We start from the raw sequence: 18,506 nt of genomic DNA, 5'->3' as shown, positions 1-18,506 counted from the left end.
ACTAGCAACCAGAAAGAACTCGGGAAAGGTCAAAAGGAGAGAGAAAATGCCAATACATACTCGGACCACCTCCCAGAATCCTTGCTAGAATTCATCTAGGCTGATCCACGAATGCACCACCAGGAAGGACTCTTGAGTCAGAGTGATTGGCCAGAGACAACCCAGAAACTAACCCCATCACCATCAAACCCGAGACTGACAGCCATGCAGCAGAGCAGTTCTCCTGGGTTCCCTTACCCTGCTGCTCTCTTTCCCCCCCGGGGCGCCCCTTTCCAATAATGTCTTTTGCTTTGTCAGTACATATGTCTCCTTGGTAATTCATTTCCAAGTGTTAGACAAGAGCCCACTTTCGGGGCCCTGGAAGGGGTCCCTCTTCCTGCAACAAAATGAAATAATGTGTATAAAACGCTGAGTGCACAGCCTTCTCTGTAAATATAAATAGCAGCGACTTGTTTTGCAGGGATCAGAACTTGGATCAGATGGGACGCCCAAGCTGCTACCTTGAGCAAAGAGGCCTCGGAGAACAGGATGTTGTTGTTGTTCTTCAGTCACTCTTTGCCACCCCATGAACTGAAGCACGTCAGGCTTCCCTGTCCTTGACTATCTCGCAGTGTTTGCTCAAACTCATGTCTATTGAGTCAGTGATGCCATCCGACCATCTCATCCTGTCGTCCCCTTCTCCTCTTGCCCTCAATCTTTCCCAGCGTCAGGGCTATGGGTGATCAGAAAAGGAATGTGAGCGGGTGGGCCCTGAATGCCTCCTCCAGAAGGCGGGGGTGGGGGTGGTTGGTGGTTGGTGGGGTGTCTCAGCTCTGAGAAGCAAGGCTGGCCACGCAGACAGGGAGGAGAGGCAGGACGGAATGGAGGGCCACATGGCAGCGGGGTCAGAGGACTGAATGGCAGCCAGCTGCAACCTTGATGGCCGAGATGACGATCTGACCTTGCACCAGGATAAGCTCTGGAAGCCTGACTTGCTTGGATCCACTCCTGCGTGGGTAATCGAAGTCGCGGCGCCGCAGAGTTTACTCTCTCCCGCCCCAGGCTGAGCGAAACTTGAAGCCTGAACCAATAGGGGAGCCACCGTAGTAGTGAAGGGGCGGAGCAGGACAGCGACCAATGAATGTGCCCGTTTCAGGCGACCAATGGGAGGTGCTGTTCCAGGGGCGATCTAGAGGCGGCTGCCCCGGGCGTCGGGGTGGGGTCCCGGGTTGCAGCGAGTTCCGGGGAAAGGGTGAGTCTGGAAGGGGGCGCGAGGGAGCACGCCCTGGAGATCATTGGGAAGGATGCAGCTGGCGGAACTGCCCTTTGCAGGAGGTGGTTAGAAGCCCCCACACTGCCTTGTGACTGATCGATGCCGGGTGGGTACACAGCACGGTTCCTGCCCCTGCCAGCAGGGTTTGGAGGTTTCTGGCGGGGAGGTGGGGGTGCTTAGGGGGTTGGGGGCTACGGACCTCGCTTAGACCTCATCTTCGACCTCATCTTCAAAGCTAGATCTGTGCCCAGAGGGGATGAGGAAGGAGGAGATGGCCACTACAAAAGCCCGATCCCTAGGGTCTTCTCTCAAAGAAAATCATTTCTTGTTGTTCAGTAGGTCAGTCGTGTCCGACTTTGCGAACACTTACCAAGCGTTTGCCAGGCCCCTCGCGGAGCCTTTTCTCTGCTTCAAGCTATTGAATCCTCCCAACAACCCTTTGAGAGAGAGACTGTTTTATGCCTATTTTCCAAATGAGGAAACAGACTCCGAGAGAAGTTGATTCCTGACAAATCCGGTATTATGCAATTGCGATATTCTGTTTTTCCCTCATCACGGTCTCAAATGAGTAACGTCACTCTAATTGCTGACAGTCCTTCTCCGGAAATACTCGGAGACCTCAGGAAGCCTGGACCCTGGGTCTGCCTCTCAAAAAGTTCCAGGTTGTTAGGAAAAGAGCTGAACAGAACCCCTCCGCCGCTCAGGGAGCCAGTAGGGACCAGGGTCACTAGTAGGGGTAAATGTGGGAAGCAGGAATATTGGCTGAAAGAGAGAAACGACCGTGATTATAAAATTAATGATAATGACTTCATGCTTGATTTTATCATATTTGTTATTTGGTCATGCCTGTATCAAGATTCTTAATGTGTAACCTACAGAACTGTGTTGAACCATCACAACCTAATTGATTTATAACTCTAGTTTTTAAAAAGGTAGAAAAAAATAACCATAGTTACAATTTATAAAAAATGTGAAGTGTAACAGCAGTAATCAAAATGTGAGGTGGAGAATTACAAACGTAAAGTTTACAAGTTCTACTAAAGGGAAGCTGTTAGCTTAAAAGAGGGTATTGTCAGTGTGAGGTAGGTTTTGTAAGTCTCATAACACATCTTAAACTTATTAAACTTAGGGTAACCACAAGGGAAAAACCCTGTAGTAATTTCATCCAAACACAAAGACAGACAGCAGGATAAGAAACAGGGAAGAACCTGTCTACAAAACAACCAGAAAACAACAAAATGGCAATAGTAAGTCTTTACCTGCCCACAATATGGTAACAGCAGTGCGTAATTCCCTTACAACTCTAGTTTAAAAGTTTCTTTAAAAGGAATGTAGAAATGTCACAACTGTCTCTTCATGGCAACACTTTCAGCGTGCCTGTTTTCCAGATGGGGAGACTGAGGCCCAACATGACTAAATGACTTGCACTTGAGTCGACACAGGATTCACCCCCAGGTCTGTCTGACCATCCCGGTTATTTTGGAAAGGTGGGTTCTGGGCAGACTTTTGTATTGGTGAATTTGTCCACTAAAGGGGTTGGTGGTGGTGCTGTTCATGACTGATGTAGCATGGGGGGAGGGTGTCGCAAACCCCAGCTCCATCAAACAGATGTGGAAACTGAGGCCCGTGGAGGGGAATTGGGTGCCTAAGTTTGCACAGTGAGGGGGCCCAAATCTTTCCCTTCAGTTTGGAGGTAGGAAGGTTGAGGTACTAAAAAGGGCCCTCAAGGCTGAGGCCTGGGGGGTTGTTGATAGGATGTTCCTCCACAGGCAGGCCAGCTGTCAAGAACATGCCTCTGTGCCAATGGAGGACCACCACCAGGGGCAGGAAGCCCAATGGGGACGGAGCTCAGCCCATGGCCACCAGAGAAGGCCTGAAAGTACTTCTGCACTGGGCTGGCCCCAGTGGTGGGGAACCCTGGGTCACCTTCACTGAGCCCACACTGACCGCGGAGGATGTCTGCATCCGCATCGCACACAAAGTCGGTGAGTCCCGGCCATCGGCCCCATGGTGAGGTGGAGGTGCCAGCAGCCACTGGGCCCTGTTTATCCAGTTGTCTGCCCATTCATGCCGCCCGTGTTGAGTGAGCACCTTCTGTGTGCCAGCCCCCAATTACTGCCTCTGTAATTTGCAATCAGTCTTGTAAAAAGCTGATATTGTAATGAAAGTGAAAGTGTTAGTTGCTCCGTTGTGTTCAACTCTTTGCAACCCCATGGACTGTAGCCCGCCGGGCTCCTCTGTCCATGGGATTTCTCAGGCAAGAATACTTTAGTGGATTGCCGTTCCCTTCTCCAAGGGATCATCCCAACCCAGGGATCAAACCTAGGTCTCTTGCATTGCAGCTGAATTCTTACAGGGCTCAGCAAGAAATGCAATAAATAAGGAAACTGAATAGGAGGTGAGAGATGATGGTAAAAGATTTCACACTTGGGGACTTGCTTGGTGGTCCAAAGGTTAATACTCTGAACTTCCACTGTGGGGATGGGAGCCAGGGTTCGATCCCTGATTGGGAACTAAGATGCCACAAGCCGCATGGTGCAGCCAAAAAAAAAGATTTAAAACTTGAGGAGATAAGGGAGCAAGCCACAGGGACATCTGGCAGCGAGAACAGCAAGTGCAAAGACCCTGAGGTGGGAACTTGCTGGTAACTGTGAGGAGGCCACACAGTTAGATACGTACTCTACAAACACTCAGCTCATGTGTTCCCTTCACTCACGTGGTGTTCCCTTCACTCACGTGGCTACAGGGATAGGTGAGGGTGAACAGGTGATGGTGCCGGTTGTGCAGAGCCTTTTGGGCCTCAGGGAAGACTTCAAATTTTACTGCAAGTGAGATGGGAGCCATGGAGGACTGTGAGCAAAGGAGGAACATGGTTGAATTCAAGGGTCAAAGATGCTCTGGCTCTTGTGGTGGAAGCAGAGTGTGGTGGGTGAGGTTAGGAGCAAGGAACTCCAGGAAGGGAGATGATGGGTGAGAGGTCAGCCAGAGTCAGGTCTTAAACCTTAAAGCTTAAGGGCCTTAAACCCCAGAGGGAGAGTCTAGAGTTTAGACTTTTTCCCAGGAGCAGTAGGGAAACATGGAATGGTCATGAGAGCTTGCAGTGGATGTGCTCAGAAATCTAATGTCTTCTGCCAGAGGAGGAGAGGGCATCTTCAAGGGGACTTACCTTCCCCTTCCTCCAGGACACCCTCTCAGCCCCCCTGCCCCACAGCTGAATGGGGGCTTTCTGGTAGATTTCTATAACACTTCATACTTTTCCACTGATGGCTGATTCTTTTTTTTTTTTAATTTATTTATTTATTATTGACTGCATCAGATCTTAGTTGTGGCACTTGAGATCTTTAGTTGTGACATGTTCGATCTAGTTCTCTGACCAGGGATAGAACGTGGGCCCCCTGCATTGGGAGCGCAGAGTCTTAGACACCTGACCACCAGGGAAGTCTCTGACCATAAAGAAGTCAGACAGGTTTGCTAGGTGTGTGAATCATGCCTAGTCAAGGTCCCGAGAACCTAATCTGTTTGAGGAAGGAAAAGATCTTAAGAGTAACTGGAGAATCAGTTTCAAGAATTTAGAAGGGAAACTAGAAATTGAAAGCAGAGCATGACTGTCTGCGTCCAGGTCATGGTTGTTCATTGCTGAGGGGGTTGAGCTTTCTTATGGGGCAAAGAGGGAGCCGTGGAAGGTTTAAGCCAGAGAGTGAAATAGATTGGTTCTTTTTTTTTTTTTCAAAGAATATCTTCCTCTAATATTTGTCTTTTGTTTTTATTTTAAATATTTATTTATTGGCTGCATCAGATCTTTGCTGCAGTGTAGGAACTCGTCACTTGTGGCTTATGGGCTTAGTTGCCCTATAGCATTTGGGACCATGGTTCCCAGACCAGAGATTGAACCTGCATCCCCTGCATTGGAAAATGGATTCTCAACCCCTGGACCACCAGGGAAGGCCCACAGATTGGTTCTTTAGGAAGCTGTCTCACAGGGAGGCGTGCTCCTTCTTTGGGGTTCAGTACACTTGGATGTAACAATTTTTTTTTCTTTTTTTTTGGCTGTGCCATGTGGCTTGTGGGATCTTAGTTCCCCAACCAGGGGTTCAGTCTGGATCCTCAGCAGTGAAAGTACCAAGTCCTAACCATTGGACTTCTGGGGAATTCCTGGATGCAGTGATTTTTGTAGAGCAATTTGGCATCATATAACCTGAATACATTCCCTGAGGGCACACAGGTCCACTCCTAGATACGTACTCTACAAACACGCAGCTCATGTGTTCCAGGAGACACACACGAGAATGTTCAGAGCAGCCTCATTTATTTTACTGAGAAATAAGAGGCCATCTCAAAGTCTTTGTAGAGGAGAATGCACAGATCAGTTGCAGTGTGGCTGAACACTGAAATACAGTGTTCATTGCTGAGGGGGAAAAGGAAATTCAACCAAAGTTACATGTATCACGTGTGAAGCTTAAAAGCTATCATAGCCTGAAAAAACACATTGCTGAAGGATACCTGTGATATAATACCACACTCAAGTTTATAGCATTTAAAACTAGGTCGTAGAAAATATGAAAATGATAAACTCTAGTTCAGGAGTATGGTTACCTCTTTGCGATAGGGGAGAGGAGGTGGATGTAGGTGGGAGTTTCAGTCGGATTTGCCAAGTTTTATTTCTTTAGTGGCTGGTACTTAGGTGATTATAAATTATCCCAAAAGAACTATTTCATATACAGTTTTTAAGTGATGTACGTATGAAAAAAGATGCTTAGGTGGCCAGTATGGGGAATGACAATAAATCTGGAGGCTGAGCTGGGACTGGGTTTTGTATTTGAAGGAAGTGGGTGGATCCTAGAGAGAATGAAGGGTGCAGAAAGAACAGGACTTGTGACCAATCTGATTTTGAGGGGGTGGGACGAGTTAAGGACAAAGATGAAATCCTGGCTTCGAGAACTATGCGGACAGGGGGCAGGTCTGGGGACCTCAGATGATATCTGTTTGGAACAAAGCACATCTCAGGGGGCCAGAGATATCCACAGTGTGACAGCCAAGGGTAGTTGGGTATTTCTCTGGGGCTGAAGTTCAGAGAGAGACAGGCAAAGTGCCAGCAGTCTGAAGAGCTGTGTTAGTCTATGCTAGGTTCGCTCTAGTAACAAGCAGCATCCCCCAAATTCTCCTGGGTTAAGACAATGAAAGTTTACCGTAAGTCTGATAGTGAAAGGGTTAGTTGCTTAAACATGTCTGACTCTTCGCAACCCCATGGACTGTAGTCCACCAGGGTCCTCTGCCCATGGAATTCTCCAGGCAAGAGTGCTGAAGTGGGTAGCCATTCCCTTCTTCAGGGCATTTTCCCGAGCCAGGGATCAAACCTGGGTTTTCCGCATTGCAGTCAGAGTCTTTACCATCTGAGCCACCAGATGTAAGCGTTTAATGCTGATGCCCTAGCATTTAGTGCTGGTCAGATGGTTCCCCTCTATCTTGTAGTTTCACCACTAGGCATGAAGGGTCTCCAACATCCCTAGGATAGGGAAGAGGACAGGAGAGTTTATTTCTAGACCTGGAAAATGTATATTCCTTCTGCCCACATCCCATTGGTCAAAAAACTGTCCAATGCCCTCATCCTAGCTGCAAGGGAGACTGGGAAATGTAGTTTTTCTGTGTGGCCACAGCATGGTCTACATATTGCATTGTCTTCTTTTGGCAGGGGAGGAGGCCAGGGAGAGGTTGTGAAGGGAGACAGCAGGTCTGGGAGTCCACGAGGCTAATGACAGCAGACATCAACTTCCTGACTCATTTCTCCCCTGTGCAGGCATCACTCCACCCTGCTTCAATCTTTTTGCCCTCTTCGATGCCCAGGCCCAGGTCTGGCTGCCTCCAAATCACATCCTGGATACCTCCAGGGACTCCAGCCTGACGCTGTACTTCCGCATGAGGTGGGCAAAGTCCCCTTAGAAGGCTTTTGTCCTCTCCCCTCCCTCCCCAGTCCCCACATGCCAAGACTTGGCCTGAATCCATGCTAACCCTCAACTGCACCCCCTCCTTTCCTGCAGGTTTTATTTCCGAAACTGGCATGGCACAAATCCTCAGGAGCCGGCTGTGTACCGCTGCGGGCCCCCAGGGCCCGAGACTTCCTCAGAACAGGCAGAGCAGGGGGTGCAACTCCTGGACCCTGCCTCCTTTGAGTACCTCTTTGAGCAGGTGTGAGCAGGGCTGGGGAGGCGTGACTATTTGTGAGGGACCTTGGGCAATTGAGGAGCCCCCACTTCCCTCCCAATTTGCTATAGCTAGTGGGTTTCAGTCATGCCATCTGGGATCCTTCGGCTGCCTGAACAAAAGGGTTTTGGACTCTTAGGGTTGCAGGGGTAAGAGTACTGTGGTTGAGTAGTGATGTCTATCACAGGCATAGGATTGGGCAGATGAGGCATACATATGGGGTCCCTCCCTTCCTGAAAGTAACCGGAAGCTGGGGAGTGAACAAGTTCTCACACCTCCCTTTCTGCCTGATTCCCCATCCCCAGGGCAAGCATGAGTTTGTAAATGACGTGGCATCACTATGTGAGCTATCCAGCGAGGAGGAGATCCACCACTTTCAGAATGAGAGCCTGGGCATGGCCCTTTTGCACCTCTGCCACCTTGCTCTCCGCAGTGGTGTCCCCCTTGAAAAGGTGGCCAAGAAGACCAGGTATCTGGGAATGGGGTGGGGACATTGCATAGGTGGGTGGACATGCCTGGGTATCTGAAGGCTAGGGTAGACCTTGCGTACTGCCATGCCTTCATTCATTCAACAAACATTTATCGAGCACCTACTGTGTGCTGGCACTAGTTTTGTGTGTTGGACACACAACAGTAAACCAAGTAGATGAAATCTGTGACTTCTTAGAGCTCACTTAAGAAAAAAATTGTGTATTTATTTTGACTGTGCTTGGTCTTAGTTGCAGCATGCAGGATCTTTAGTTGTGGCGTACAAACTCTTAGTTGTGGCACATGGGATCTAGCTGTGAAGGGAGACAGCAGGTCTGGGAGTCCACAAGGCTAATGGCAGCAGACATCAACTTCCTGACTCATTTCTCCCCTGTGCAGGCATCACTCCACCGATCACTCCATCGATCCCTGACCAGGGATCGAGCCCGGGGCCCCCTGCATTGGGAACACAGAGTCTTAGCCACTAGGACACCAGGGAAGTCCCTGGAGCTCATATTTGATGGAGAAGACAGGCAATAAGCAAAATACAAAAGTAAAATGGTAAAATGTATATAGTGTTTTTGATGGTGACAAATGCAGTGGGGAAAAATTAAACTGGAAAAGAGGAAGGGGGTATCAGAGAATGAGGGGTGTACAGTTTAAAACTGGATCATCAGTTTCTCACTGAAAAGGTGACATTCACTTTCAGAGATTTGAAGGAAGTAAGGAGGGAGCCAGGTGGGTATTTGTGAGAAGAGAATTTTCCAGAGATATCAGCCAGTACAAAAGCCCTGAGCCCAGGCTGTGCCTGATGTGTTGGAGGAAGTATGGCTGGAGTAGAGTGAGCTTGGATGACTCCCTAGAATTCAAGGGAAGGGAGAAGGCAGAAGTCTGGGGAGTTACTCACCTCCACTGAGGTGAGGACTGGAGCAATCGGGGCATACTGCCTGGAGGAGGCAACCCTGCAGTTTTTTGTTTTTCTTTTTTTGGCTGTGCTATGTAGCTTGTGGGATCTTAGTTCCCCCATCAGGGTTTGAAACCAAGGCTACAGCAGTGAAAGCGCCAAATCCTAACCACTGAAAACAGCCAGGGAATGTCCCAGGACCTGCATTTTAAAAAAACAAAAATTATTTATTTTATTTTTGGCTGCATCAAGTCTTAGTTCAGGTATATGGAATCTTCGGAATCTTCTCTCTAGGTGCAGCATGTGGGCTAAGTTGCCTCAAGTCAAATGGGGTCTTAGTTCCCCGACCAAGGATCGAGCCTGCATCCCCTGCACTGAAAGGCATATTCTTAATGACTAGACCACCAGGGAAGTCCTAGGACCTGCAGTTCTTTTTGAAATTATTTATTTACTTATTTTTGGTTACGCTGGGTCTTTGTTGCTGCGTAGGCTTTTCTCTAGCTGTGGCGAGCAGAGGCTACTCTCTAGATGCCATGCACCGGCTTCTCATTGCAGTGATTTGTTGCCAAGCACAGGCTCAATAGTTGTGGCATATGGGCTTAGTTGCTCTGCAGCATATGGAATCGTCCCAGATCAGGGATTGAACCCCTGTCCCCTGCGTTGACAGGTGGATTCTTTACCTCTGAACCACCAGGGAATTCCTAGGACCGCAATTCCTTTTTTTTTTTTTTAATTTATTTTTAATTGGAGGATAATCACTTCATGGCAGATAGATGGGGAAACAGTGAAAACAGTGTCAGACTTTATTTTGGGGGGCTCCAAAATCACAGCAGATGGTGACTGCAGCCATGAAATTGAAAGACGCTTACTCCTTGGAAGAAAAGTTATGTATGACCAACCTAGATGGCATATTAAAAAGTAGAGACATTACTTTGCTAACAAAGGTCCGTCTAGTCAAGGCTATGGTTTTCCAGTGGTCATGTATGGATGTGAGAGTTGGATTGTGAAGAAAGCTAAGCACCGAAGAATTGATGCATTTGAACTGTTGTGGTGTTGGAGAAGACTCTTGAGAGTCCCTTGAACTGCAAGGAGATCCAACCAGTCCATCCTCAAGGAGATCAGTCCTGGGTGTTCACTGGAAAGACTGATGCTGAGGCTGAAACTCCAATACTTTGGCCACCTCATGTGAAGAGTTGACTCATTGGAAAAGACCCTGATGCTGGGAAGGATTGGGGGCAGGAGAAGGGGATGACGGAGGATGAGATGGCTGGATGGCATCACTGACTCGATGGACATGAGTTTGGGTAAACTCGGAGTTGGTGATGGACAGGGATGCCTGGCGTGCTGCGATTCATGGGGTTGCAAAGAGTCGGATACGACTGAGCAACTGAACTGAACTGAATTGCTTTACAGTGTTCTACAAATCAGCTATAGGTATATACCCATGTCTCTGCAACTCTTAAAGCACGTATTTTTCAATCCTTGTCGTATTATCACCGTGGAGGACCAGGGCCGTGACCATGAAGCCAGGATGCTGAGGAGCACAGAGGAAGCACCCTATCCAGCCTGGCGATCAGATGATGCTCCTGGGGTGACATTTCTGCTAAGACCTGAAGGTTGAGTTGGCTTTATCCAGACGTGGACTGCTTTGGCAAAGCATTGGAGGCAGAGGGAACAGCATATTCAGAGGCCCAGAGGCAGCAGGCGGCAAAGGCCTGTTTCCAGGGGAATTGAACCTTGGAATGCAATTGCCCAAGTGTTGGAGTCAGCCAGGCACTAACTGGGGGTCTTTTTCCCTCCAGGTCTTTAGGGAGCCCTGGAAAGCTTGGGAATAGGGGCAGAAGACAGCTAGAACCTTGAGCTTTAGGATCCCTCTATTCAAGGGATGGAAAAAATGTCTTGGGACATGGAAGATAAGGCTTGTGTGTGTGTGTCTTTAATTGCTCAGTCATGTCTGACTCTTTGCAAGCTCATGGACTGTAGTCCCCCAGGCCCCTCTGTCCATGGGATTCCCTAGGCAACAATACTGAAGTGGGTTGCCATTTCCTTCTCCAGGGGACTCTTCCTAACCCAGGGATGGAATTCGCGTCTCCTGCATTGGCAGGGGGATTCTTTACCACACTGAGCCACTGGGGAAACCCAGGATGGGGTGTAGAAACCTGTAATCTGAATGGGCTATGCTGGGGACTTTGCTAGTCTAGGAATCCACCTGCCAGTGCAGGGAACTTGGGTTTGATCTCTGGTTTGGGAAGATCCCACATGCCACCCCTGTGCCAGAACTACTGAGTCTTCTTTCTAGAGCCTGTATTCCCCCAGCACAACCGAAAAATTAAAAAATACATATATACATACATACTAAAATAAATGGGCTCTGCTGGTAGGTGGTGCAGGCAGAAGAGGTGAAGAGTACAGCTTTGTGAGGAGCAGAGGGGCTTCCCAGAGCTGTCCTTTTATTGGTAATCATATTAATGATCAAAACAATAGTGACTTCTCTAGTAATAACAATAGCCAACACTCATATAGTCTTTATTTTGTGCCAATCAATAGTCCTAATTCTCTTGTCAGCCCTAGATGTGGGTACTGATTCCATTTTACAGATGAAAAGACGGAGCTCCTCAAAGCTTAAGGAATTCACCCAATATCTGGAATTTCAGCCACATAGTCCCCTCTAGAGTCCTGGGCCCTGGCCCTGACACCATTTGTGCTTGCTATGTTTGTGCTTTATCACATTCTCTTTCCACTTTCATGACAGCCTGCTTGCTTTTTATTGTTTGTACTTTTATTCAATTTTAATATTTTTTTAGGTTTAATATTTTTTGATTGACATACAGTTGATTTATCATGTGTTAATTTCTGCTGTACAGCAAGGTGATTCAGTTATATATTTTAAAAAAATACTATTTTCAATTATAGTTTATCACAGGATATTGAATACAGTTCTCTGTGCAGTACAGTAGGATCTTGTCTATCCATACTAAAGCTTTCATCTGCTAACCCCAGCCTCCCACTCCGTCCCTCCCCCAACTCCCTCCCCCTTGGCTACCACCGGCCTGTTCTCTATGTCCATAATTCTGCTTCTGTTTGGGAGAGAAGCTCATCTGTGTCATATTTTTTTTGAGTTATTAATTTTTAAAATTGCTGGCTGCACTGTTTTCTTCTTTGTGTTGTGCAGGCTTTTCTAGTTGTGGTACATAGTCTCTAGAATGCACGGGGCTCAGTAGCTGTGGCACACAAGCTTAGTTGTGGTATGTGGGATCTTAGTTCTCCAACCAGGGACCAAACTCAGGCCCCCTACGTTGGGAATACAGAGTCTTATCAACTGGACCAACAGGGAAGTCCCTGTTGGGTTTTAGATTCCACATATAAGTGATATTGTATGGTATTTGTCTTTCTCCTTCTGACTTACTTCACTCAGTATGATGATTTCTAGTTGCATCCATGTTGCTGCAGCTGACATGATTTCATTATTTTTCATGCTGCATAGTATTCCATTATGTATGTATACCACATCTTTATCAGCTCATCTGTTGACGGCATTGAGGTTGCCTGTTTTCTAGACGAGGCAGCTGAGATTCAGAGAGGTTAAACCACTTCCCCGTCATGGCCGAGCCAGGGCCCCTGAACTGCTCCTCTCGGTCATCCCCACAGCTTCAAGGATTGCATCCCACGCTCCTTCCGGCGGCAGATCCGGCAGCACAACGTTCTGACACGGGTGCGCCAACGGAGCATCTTCCGCAAGTTCCTGCAGGCCTTCCAGCCCGGCTGCCTCTCCCAGCAGGTCATCATGGTGAAGTACCTGGCCACGCTCGAGCGACTGGCACCCCGCTTTGGCACAGAGCGTGTGCCCGTGTGCCACCTGGAGTTGCTGTCCCAGGCTGAGGGGGAGCCCTGCTACCTCCGGGACGGTGGGCAGGCCCCTGCCGATCCCGGGTCTGAGTCTGCTGCCGGACCCCCCACCCACGAGGTGCTGGTGTCAGGCACGAAAGGCATCCGATGGCGGCTGGTAACGGCAGAGGTGAGTGAGGTGCCTCTACCATCTAACAGTGGAGGGTGTGGGCTCCTGCTCAGCCACCACTTTCAGAAGGTGGCTGTGGCAAAGGTGGTTTTCCCTACATGGCTCTGGGATATGTTTGTCTGTGCGTGGGGTTCTGTTTCTTGGATAGTGTCTTAAAGGCTCTAATAAGGCCTGCAATCAAGAATTAATTTCAGTCTTAATGTTCTGCCTAAGCATTTCCAATGCATGTTGGTTCCAGAACCCTTCCAATAATACGACATTCTTCTAGTCTGCCATGGAACTAAAAGTCTATGCCACATATTTGGTTACCTGGTCAGCCTGGATCAGCTCCAGGCCAAGCCCATTTCCTTCAGCTCAGCCCTCAGTAGAGGGACAGCAGCTGTCTCAACCCTATGGTGATAAATCCTCTGCCTGCCCGCCCTGGGGAGCTGATGGCTAGGGTCTCTGCTTCTGGAGAGCACCTTTGACCTCTGGAGCCAAGAGGGCTAGGAGCCCCCTTTTTGCCCTCCCCAAAGTTCCATCTTCTGGTGACTGTATCTCTCTGGATGGGTCCCCCATCCAGCCTGTGACACTGCACTCAAGGATAGGTGCCCGAATAGGTAACCTGGCCCTTCCGGCTTCTGCCTCTCCCCAGGGAGGGAAGAGCGGGAGGACTGAACAGGCACAACCCTGCTCTGTTCACCTGCCCCGCATGCTGGCTTCCAGGGGCCTGCTGATGGTGGTGGTGGTGGCGGCAGTACGATGCCTGATGCTGACCCATCTGGGAAGAGAATGAAGGCCAAGGAGGCGGGCGGCGAGCCAGTGGACAGGCCTCGGGAGACCCCCTGGTCCTACTTTTGTGACTTCCAGGACATCACCCACATGGTGCTGAAGGAATGCCACGTCAGCATCCACTGTCAGGACAACAAGTGCCTGGTGGGGCCTGGGGCTGTGGAGCTGGGCTGGCGGGGGGAGATGCCTCTGGCCTGTGATGCCTGCCTGATGATCCCCCGCCCCCACCCCCGGCCTGCAGGAGCTGACCCTGCCTTCCCGGGCTGCGGCCCTGTCCTTGGTGTCGCTGGTGGATGGCTACTTTCGCCTGACCGCCGACTCAAACCACTACCTGTGCCACGAGGTGGCTCCTCCACGGCTGGTGATGAGTATCCAGGATGGTATCCACGGCCCCCTGCTGTGAGTGCCTCGGGGGTGGTGGTGTGGGGTGGGGACAGGGCAGGAGGGGCAGCTGCCAGCTGGACAGTGAGCTTTAGGGACTGTGGAGTTTAAATGGAGTGTGTGCCCATTGATGTCTTAATGTGTGCCTGAGCGTCTTGGGGTGAAGGCCTGTGTGTCCACCCACCTGTATGAGTGCACACTGGTGTGCAGACACTCAAGTCTCAGTGAGTACGTATCAGTGTGCGTGTCCTGAGTACATGCATGTGTGTGGGAGCATGTGTGTCTAGTGCGTACGCGTGTCTGTATGGGCCTGCGTGTACTGTGTAAGGATTCACTCTTACCATGTTGTACATGTGTTCATATCAGTGAGTGCTCACGTGGGTGCGCGTGTGACCCATGCATGTGTGCAGGGAGAGGGGGCACCTGTAATGGCGTGGGTGGTGTGCCATCCTGAGAGTGCCTGGCTTCGGGACTGGGTCCCCATGCCTGTCTGGATGTTTAACAGCTGTGTCACTGCTTTGGTGACTGCATTTGATTTTGTTCTGTTTCTCTTGTTGTATTTTTTAACATTGCCATGAGGTTGTGGGAACTCAATCCCCCCGACCAGTGACTGAACCTTGAACCCATGCACCCTGCAGTGGAAGCACAGAGTTTAACCGCCGGACCGCCAGGGAAGTCCCCCAACTGCATTTTATATTGTCAGCGTGTATTTTCACACCTGACTGGTGACTTCTGCGTGGCTGTGCATTTCTCAGATGCTGGCGGCCATTGAGATATGCACGTGGGTGTTTCCACCCCTGGAGTTGTAATGTGACTCACCCCTGGTCACTGGGAGACACTGCTCATGCCTTCCTGGACGTGTGTGGCTGAGAAGGTTGAGTGTCAGGGCGTATAAGGTCATTGATGTGTGTGTGTGGCCATCCTGTTTGCTGCCAGGTTGGGGTTTGTGACTGTCAGCTCCTCTGGCCTTGGGTATCGCTTGTCCTACCTATGATGCTGGGACTAGCTCCCGGTTGGGGGGGGTGCCTAGTCTGCACACCAGAGGAGGGTGAGGCCTCCTCACCTCTCAAGGGGCTGGGGCCTCATGGAAGTCTGTGGGCCATGTCAGCATCATCTTAGTCCATTCAAATAGAATACCAATGGCTGAGTGGCTTAGAAACCACAGACATTTCTCAAGTTCTGAAGTCCAAGTGCAAGATGTTAACAGATCTGATGTCTATGAGAGCCCTACTTCCTGTTTCATAACCGCAAGCTCAGTCTTCTGGCTGTGTCCTCATATGGTGGAAGGGGTGAGTGAGAGCTCTGGGGTCCGTTTTTTGTAAGTCACTAATCCCATTCGTGAGGGCTCCACCCTCATGACTCATCACCTACCCCCTGGCCCACCTCCTAACACCATCACTTGGGGGTTAGAGCTTCAACATAGGAACTGATTGTATTCTTTTTTAAACTTCTCTTTGTTTAGTTAGTTTTGGCTGTGCTGGGTCTCGGTTGCTTCACTCAGGCTTTTCTCTAGTTGCAGCGAGCAGGGGTTGCTCTCTAGTTGTGGTGTGTGGGCTTCTCATAGCCGGGGCTTCTCTTGTTCTGGAGCATAGGCCCTAGGGCTAGCGGGGTTCAGTGGTTGGGGCTTGTGGGCTTAGCTGCTCCACAGCACGTGGAATTCTCCCAGAGCAGGGATCAAACCCGTGTCCCCTGCGTTGGCAGGTGGATCCTTATCTGCTGAGCCACCAGGGAAGTCCAACACAGGAATTTTAGGGGAGGCAAACATCCAGTCTGTGTAGCTGGAGGGGCCCTTGGGGCAATGTCACCTGGCAGCACCTGTTTGTGTTTATGACCGTGCTCACCTCTGGGTCTGGGATGCCAGCCCCTGGGCTGTCATGTTACACTGGGAGAGCAGCTGTGTCTGTGACCTTTGACCTTTGTGTGTGTGCCAGACTGTATACTGTGTCACCCTGGGAGTGGCGATACAAGTAGGAGGTAGGAAGTCAGGAAACACCTGGAGTAACAGGCAAATTTGGCCTTGGAATACGGAATGAAGCAGGGCAAAAGCTAATAGAGTTTTGCCAAGAGAACACATTGATTATAGCACACACCCTCTTCCAACAACACAAGAGAAGACTCTACACATGGACATCATCAGATGGTCAATGCCGAAATCAGATTGATTATATTCTTTGCAGCCAAAGATGGAGAAGCTCTATACAGTCAGCAAAAACAAGGCTGGGAGCTGACTGTGGCTCAGATCCTGAGCTCCTTATTGCCAAATTCAGACTTAAATTGAAGAAAGTAGGGAAAACCACTAGGCCATTCAGGTATGACCTAAACCAAATCCCTTATGATTATACAGTGGAAGTGAGAAATAGATTCAAGGGATTAGATCTGATAGAGTGCCTGCAGAACTATGGACTGAGGTTCATGACATTGTACAGGAGACAGGGATCAAGACCATCCCCAGGAAAAAGAAATGCAGGAAAGCAAAATGGCTGTCTGAGGAGGCCTTACAAATAGCTGTGAAAAGAAGGGAAGCGAAAAGCAAAGGAGAAAAGGAAAGATACACCCATTTGAATGGAGAGTTCCAAAGAATAGCAAGGAGAGATAAGAAAGCCTTCCTCAGTGATCAGTGCAAAGAAATAGACCAAAACAATAGAATTGGAAAGACGAGAGTTCTCTTCAAGAAAATTAGAGATACCAAGGAAACACTTCATGCAAAGATGGGCTCAATAAAGAACAGAAATGGTATGGACCTAACAGAAGCAGAAGATATTAAGAAGAGGTGGCAAAAATACACAGAAGAACTGTACGAAAAAGATCATCACGACCCAGATAATCATGATAGTATGATCATGCACCTAGAACCCGACGTCCTGGAATGCGAGGTCAGGTGGGCCTAGGAAGCATCACTAAGAACAAAGGAGGTGATGGAATTCCAGTGGAGCTGTTTCAGATTGTAAAAGATGATGCTATGAAAGTGCTGGCTGCACTCAATATGCCAGCAAATTTGGAAAACTCAGCAGTGGCCACGGGACTGGAAAAGGTCAGTTTTCATTCCAATCCCAAAGAAAGGCAATGCCAAAGAATGCTCAAACTGCCACACAATTGCACTCATCTCACACGCTAGTAAAGTAATGCTCAAAATTCTCCAAATGAGGTTTCAACAGTACATGAACCATAAACTTCCAGATGTTCAAGCTGGATTTAGAAAAGGCAGAGAAACCAGAGATCAAATTGCCAATATCCGTTGGACCATCGAAAAAGCAAGAGAGTTCCAGAAAAACATCTATTTCTGCTTTATTGACTATGCCAAAGCCTTTGACTGTGTGGATCACCACAAACTGTGGACAATTTTTAAAGAGATGGGAATACCAGACCACCTGACCTGCCTCATGAGAAATCTGTATGCAGGTCAGGAAGCAACAGTTAGAACTGGACATGGATGGAGAAGGAAATGGCAACCCACTCCAGTATTCTTGCCTGGAGAATCCCATGGATGGAGGAGCTTGGTAGGCTACCATCCACGGGGTTGTAAAGAGTCAGACACAACTAAGCAAAAAAAAAAAAAAGAACTGGACATGGAACAACAGACTGGTTCCAGATAGGGAAAGGAGTACATCAAGGCTGTATATTGTCACCCTGCTTAACTTATATGCAGAGTACATCATGAGAAACGCTGGGCTGGAGGAAGCACAAGCTGGAATCAGATTGCTGGAAGAAATATCAATAACCTCAGGTATGCAGATGGCACCATCCTTATGGCAGAAGGCAAAGAAGAACTAAAGAACCTCTTGACGAAAGTGCAAGAGGAGAGTGAAAAAGTTGGCTTAAAGCTCAACATTCAGAAAACGAAGATCATGGCATCTGGTCCTATCACTTCATGGGAAATAGATGGGGAAACAGTGGAAACAGTGACAGACTTTATTTTGGGGGGCTCCAAAATCACTGCAGATGGTGACTGCAGCCATGAAATTAAAAGACACTTACTCCTTGGAATAAAAGTTATAACCAACCTAGACAACATTAAAAAGCAGAGACATTACTTTGCCAACAAAGGTCCATCTAGTCAAAACTATGGTTTTTCCAGTAGTCATGTATGGATGTGAGAGTTGGGTCATAAAGAAAGCTGAGCGCTGAAGGATTGATGCTTTTGAACTATGGTGTTAGGGAAGACTCTTGAGAGTCCCTTGGACTGCAAGGAGAGCCAACCAGTCCATCCTAAAGGAAATCAGTCCTGAATATTCATTGGGATATTGCTGAATATTCAGTGGACTGATGCTGAAGCTGAAACTCCAATACTTTGGCTACCTAATGCGAAGAACTGACTCATTTGAAAGGGCCCCGATGCTAGGAAAGATTGAAGGTGGGAGGAGAAGAGGATGACAGAGGATGAGATGGCTGGATGGCATCACCAACTCAGTGGACGTGAGTTTGGGTAAATTCTGGGAGCTGGTGATGGACAGGGAGGCCTGGTGTGCTGCAGTCCATGGGGTCGCAAAGAGTCAAACACGACTGAGCGACTGAACTGA

General features: G+C 48.8%; 1 protein-coding gene across 9 annotated transcripts in view; it reads left to right on the top strand.

The window, feature by feature from the left end:
- Positions 1-1,170: 1,170 nt before the first annotated feature.
- The window catches only part of TYK2 (tyrosine kinase 2), a 29,408-nt gene continuing 12,072 nt past the window's right edge, over positions 1,171-18,506 (top strand). Inside the window, exons 1-11 of one of the 9 annotated variants that reach the window (XM_027969625.2) lie at positions 1,171-1,358; positions 1,589-1,769; positions 2,382-2,499; positions 2,641-2,739; positions 3,022-3,237; positions 7,047-7,170; positions 7,288-7,435; positions 7,756-7,919; positions 12,471-12,837; positions 13,543-13,752; positions 13,850-14,007. In XM_027969625.2, the coding sequence (XP_027825426.1) occupies positions 3,042-3,237; positions 7,047-7,170; positions 7,288-7,435; positions 7,756-7,919; positions 12,471-12,837; positions 13,543-13,752; positions 13,850-14,007 (1,367 nt within the window). In that variant the 5' untranslated portion in view covers positions 1,171-1,358; positions 1,589-1,769; positions 2,382-2,499; positions 2,641-2,739; positions 3,022-3,041. Of the gene's footprint in view, positions 1,359-1,588; positions 1,770-2,381; positions 2,500-2,624; positions 2,740-3,021; positions 3,238-7,046; positions 7,171-7,287; positions 7,436-7,755; positions 7,920-12,470; positions 12,838-13,542; positions 13,753-13,849; positions 14,008-18,506 lie in introns of all 9 variants that reach the window. The other 8 variants (XM_027969629.2, XM_027969628.2, XM_042249922.1 and 5 more) reach the window with 8 other exon arrangements.

Source organism: Ovis aries, chromosome 5 (genome assembly GCF_016772045.2).
Source record: "Ovis aries strain OAR_USU_Benz2616 breed Rambouillet chromosome 5, ARS-UI_Ramb_v3.0, whole genome shotgun sequence".
In the NCBI taxonomy this organism is placed as follows: Eukaryota; Metazoa; Chordata; class Mammalia; order Artiodactyla; family Bovidae; genus Ovis; species Ovis aries.
This window is presented reverse-complemented; position numbering and strand designations above follow the sequence as displayed.